At 38.5% G+C, this 5,595-nt stretch overlaps 1 protein-coding gene across 1 annotated transcript; it reads right to left on the bottom strand.

Moving 5' to 3' along the window:
* Positions 1-4,467: 4,467 nt before the first annotated feature.
* Positions 4,468-5,199, bottom strand: LOC138356606 (uncharacterized). The gene has a single exon (XM_069312792.1). The coding sequence runs from the start codon at positions 5,197-5,199 to the stop codon at positions 4,468-4,470; it is 732 nt and encodes a 243-aa protein (XP_069168893.1).
* Positions 5,200-5,595: the final 396 nt, after the last annotated feature.

Below are 5,595 nucleotides of genomic sequence, written 5' to 3'. Positions count from 1 at the left end.
TTCAAATAAAGTAAATATATATGTGTACATACAAAAGAATGGGGGTGGTAGGAGAAGATAATATTAGTGTTCAGAGAAACCACAAGGTCTCCTCTGAATACTTTTTATTTTCTTCTCCGAGGCTATGGGTCCCCACATTGGCACCAGAGGTGGTACCCTCACAAACTTTTTTTAAGAAAAAAACACACACACACACATATATATATATATATATATATATATATATATATATATATATATATATATATATATATATATATATATATATATATATAAATATATATATATGTCGTACCTAGTAGCCAGAACTCACTTCTCAGCCTACTATTCAAGGCCCGATTTGCCTAATAGGCCAAGTTTTCCTGAATTAATATATTTACTATAATTTTTTTCTTATGAAATGATAAAGCAACCCTTTTCTCTATGTATGAGGTCAATTTCTTTTTATTGGAGTTAAAATTAACGTAGATATATGACCGAACCTAACCATCCCTACCTAACCTAACCTAACCTATATTTATAGGTAAGGTTAGGTTAGGTAGCCAAAAAAAGCTAGGTTAGGTTAGGTTAGGTAGGTTAGGTAGACGAAAAAACATTAATTCATGAAAACTTGGCTTATTAGGCAAATCGGGCCTTGAATAGTAGGCTGAGAAGTGCGTTCTGGCTATTAGGTACGACATATATATATATATATATATATATATATATATATATATATATATATATATATATATATATATATATATATATATATATATATATATATATATATATAGACATATGTCGTACCTAATAGCCAGAACGCACTTCTCGGCCTACTATTCAAGGCCCAATTTGCCTAATAAGCCAAGTTTTCATGAATTAATTGTTTTTCGACTACCTAACCTACCTAACCTAACCTAACCTAACTTTTTCGGCTACCTAACCTAACCTAACCTATAGAGATAGGTTAGGTTAGGTTAGGTCGGGTTGGTTAGGTTTGGTCATATATCTACGTTAATTTTAACTCCAATAAAAAAAAATTGCCCTCATACATAATGAAATGGGTAGCTTTATCATTTCATAAGAAAAAAATTAGAGAAAATATATTAATTCAGGAAAACTTGGCTTATGAGGCAAATCGGGCCTTGCATAGTAGGCCGAGAAGTGCGTTCTGGCTACTAGGTACGACATATATATATATATATATATATATATATATATATATATATATATATATATATATATATATATATTTTAAATATGACCGAAAAAGTAAGATTAATAATTCTAACACGAATTTTCTCTGTTTCTTATATTTCTTTTCACTGTTGATGGTAACTGAAAAATCAATTCTCCAAAATTCATTTTTATTTCTTTTCTGGCGCGACACTTGAACGCGTTTTGTAAAACTTGTTACATTTTCAAAGACTTTAGTTTACACACACAACTAACAGAAACCACGTACCTAACTCAGGCAAATCATAACAGAACGAAAAGGCAATGTAAAGGATCTTGGTGTACTCATGTCGGATGACCTTACCTTTAAAGAACACAATAAAGTAGCCGTCACAACTGCAAGAAAAATGACAGGTTGGATAACAAGAACTTTTCACACTAGAGATGCTATACCGATGATGATACTTTTCAAAACGCTTGTGCTCTCTAGAGTAGAGTACTGCTGCACAATGACAGCACCTTTCAAAGCTGGAGAAATTTCTGACCTGGAGAGCGTGCAGAGATCCTTTACTGCTAGAATCCACTCAGTAAAACATCCAAACTATTGGGACCGACTAAAGAGCCTAAAACTGTACTCCCTTGAGCGCAGGCGGGAGAGGTACATAACAATTTACACGTGGAAAATATTAGAGGGGCTGGTCCCAAACCTGCACACAGAAATAACATCACATGAGACCAGAAGACATGGCAGGATGTGCAGAATACCCCCGTTGAAAAACAGAGGTGCAACTGGTACTCTGAGAGAGAACTCTATCAACATCAGAGGTCCGAGACTATTCAACACGCTTCCACTACACATAAGGGGAATAACTGACCGACCCCTCACAGTGTTCAAGAGAGAACTGGATAAGCACCTCCAAAGGATACCTGATCAACCAGGCTGTGACTCATACGTCAGGCTGCGAGCAGCCGCGTCCAACAGCCTGGTTGATCAGTCCGGCAACCAGGAGGCCTGGTCGACGACCGGGCCGCAGGGACGCTAAGCCCCAGAAGCACCTCAAGGTAACCTCAAGGTAAGGCAAGGTAACTATAACTGAATAGAGTTCAAACAGCTTCGATTTTATACCTGCATTTGGGTAAGGTGATATGTTACAACAGTTTTGGATGAGGTGAAAACAATCTTTCAACACAAGACAGAACACGAAACAATGGGTATAAAATTTTGTAAGTTAAGGGATGAATGAAAGTAACTGCAAAGGGCCTATTGGCCCATATTTCTTGATGCTTCTATATTTGTGCGGAGTCTTGAAGTGGGTAGAATATAGTTGTGCATTAATTGGCTGTTGATTGCTGGTGTCAACTTCTTAATGTGTAGTGCCTCGCAGATATCAAGCCGCCTGCTATCGCTGTGTCTATCAATGATTTCCGTGTTTTTTGTTAAGACTTCTCTGGTGATGGTCTGGTTGTGGGAAGAGATTATATGTTCCTTAATGGAGCCCTGTTGCTTATACATCGTTAATTGCCTGGAAAGAGATGTTGTTGTCTTGCCTATTTACTGAATTCTTTGAGGCTTACAGTCCCCAAGTGGGCATTTGAAGGCATAGACGACATTGGTCTCTTTTAAAGCGTTCTGCTTTGTGTCTGGAGAGTTTCTCATGAGTAGGTTGGCCGTTTTCTTGGTTTTATAGTAGATCCTCAATTTTATCTTCTGATTTTTTTCTGTAGGGATAACGTTTCTATTAACAATATCTTTCAGGACCCTTTCCTCCGTTTTATGAGCTGTGGAAAAGAAGTTCCTGTAAAATAGTCTAATAGGGGGTACAGGTGTTTTGTTAGTTGTCTCTTCAGAGGTTGCATGGCGTTTCACCTTCCTTATTATGATGTCTTCAATGAAACCATTGGAGAAGCGGTTGTTGACTAGGACCTGCCTTACCCTACAGAGTTCTTCATCGACTTGCTTCCATCCTGAGTTGTGGCTGAGAGCACGGTCGACATAAGCGTTAACGACACTTCTCTTGTACCTGTCTGGGCAGTCACTGATGGCATTGATGCACATTCCTATGTTTGTTTCCTTAGTGTAGACTGCAGTGTGGAAACCTCCGCTCCTTTCCATGACTGTTACATCTAGAAAGGGCAGCTTCCCATTCTTCTCCATCTCATAAGTGAAACGTAGCACAGAATTCCGCTCAAATGCCTCCTTCAGCTCCTGCAGATGTCTGACATCAGGTACCTGTGTAAAAATGTCTTCAACATACCTGCAGTATATGACCGGTTTCAAGTTCATGTCGACTAAGACCTTTTGTTCGATGGTACCCATGTAGAAGTTCGCAAACAGGACACCTAGGGGAGAACCCATGGTGCCCCCATCTACTTGCTCATACATGTGCCCATCCTTATTATTAGAGGCCCATGATTGTAGAGGCATATTGGCTCCTAGTAACTCACGGTTAGCCTCATTGTAAATTTCTACCAATTTAGTTTCATTATTAGTGGTTGCCTGGAAGTTGTCCACATAAAGGTTGTTACTGATTTCGGCTTTATATGGACTATTTGATTTCTTCAAATGTGTATCCAACGAAGCTTGAAGGAGAAACGATGAAGATATTGCCCCAAATAGCATGGAAGCAAACCGGTAAGTGATGACGTCACTATTAGTATCCTGTGGATCCTTGATCCAGAAAAATTTAGTAAAATTACGATCCTCTTCTTGTAGCCCAACTCTTAAGAAGGCTTTACTGATATTTGCAGTATAAGCGTAAATACCAGAGCGGAATCGTAGTAGTACATCATGTAGCCTTTGTGTTAGGCTAGGTCCAGTTTGTAAACACTCGTTCAATGACATGCTCTTTGCCTTTATTTTGGCACTGCAGTTAAAGACGATTCGCATTGGTGTCATCATTGACTCTATCATTACAGTGTGATGTGGTAAATAGTGACCTGTTTTATGGTCATCATTATCAACAACTTCAATAAATTTACTATGGAGTTGTTGTATCAATTTATGATACAAATTTAATTATCAGCTTGTTTCTGTAACCTTATTAATTGAAACTTTAATCGGGAAGCTGCCATGAAATAATAAACTGGAAGTTGTGAGTGATTCAACTTCCGTGGCAGTCTCACCCAGTACTGTTTGTCTTTATATACAACCGTATCCAGGTATTGCTCGTAAGTACATGTATCATCTGAACTAGGCTTCTCAGGGACAATACCTAAAGTGTCTAAATCGCACTATTTAAACACGGGGGGATTAGACTCATTGTCTTTAGATATCTCTCTGATCTGTAGGGGTAACTGCTCCGAGCCTAGTCACGCCACTACAGAATTGTTTGGTTGTTTGGCAATTGATGCAGATTTTTGCTGGAAAAGCACCGATCCTGTTAGCAACTTGCCTCCAGCAGATGACAACAAATTCATACCAAGTTGCCTGGTGCATCCAGTTACAAATCTGTAATAATACTCAGCTCTAATAAGGATACCAACGTCACTGAGACAGTCTGAATTTATTTTGTAGTCAGCTAGCCTCATGCCATTGCGTTTGAGATGTTTTACAGTAAGACCCGTGACCTGCAGGTCAGAAGGAATCTTGTCCACAACTACTGCATGTATTGGGTTAGTGGAACTTCCCAGTCGTACCAGTAACTTGACTACTTGGTATTCACAGGTTCCCTTATTAGCCAAGAAACCAGAGATATTTAGTTTCACTCGGTTGGCAGTTTTTAATTTCAGCTGTTCAACTAAGTGTTTGGTGATAAAGGTCTTCTGTGAACCTTGGTCGAAAAGACATCTAGTATTAACACTAGATTTCTTGTTAATTAACTTTAATTGAGCCGTGGGCAAAGTAATATTGTTGCCTGACTCAGTTGCAAGCACATTAACCTCCTGATGCACTTTGCAGTATTGAACTGAAGTTGAATTGGTAGAATCCTTATGAGGGTTCATGGAATTTAATTGAGCCTTTCTACACAAGGCATAATGATGTGCACCCTTGCTGCACAAACGTAAAGTGATTACACAATCAGTGGGTTCATGAGAGCCCATGCACTTAGTGCATCTGTGCAAATCTTGCAGGAGTTTAATCCTAGCATTAAAATTAGGATAAACACTACACTTATAAGTGATATGTTCTTGTTCACGGAACAAACACTCTCTCCCTCGTGGGATTTGTCTTCTTATTAGATGCATCAACTATAGTTTCAGAGGGAGATAGAGAAGAAATACCTATATTACTACTCCTCTTTCTAGCGGATGGAGTAAGCTTAGGTTTGAATTTACTGGACTTATTCAAAGTCGATTTTGTTTTAACTGAATTCTCAGTATTAGGCTGCTTGGACCCAGGTTAAATTTTATCATGAGTTTTTAGCCCATTGACCGTGATTCTTAAACCCACAAATATTTGATCGAGCGTGAGAAACTCAGTTTTGTAGTGAGAGCAGA

This window comes from Procambarus clarkii, chromosome 73 (genome assembly GCF_040958095.1).
Source record: "Procambarus clarkii isolate CNS0578487 chromosome 73, FALCON_Pclarkii_2.0, whole genome shotgun sequence".
Lineage (NCBI taxonomy): Eukaryota > Metazoa > Arthropoda > Malacostraca > Decapoda > Cambaridae > Procambarus > Procambarus clarkii.
The sequence above is the reverse complement of the archived record's forward strand: the minus strand, read 5'-3'. Positions and strand labels throughout refer to the sequence as shown.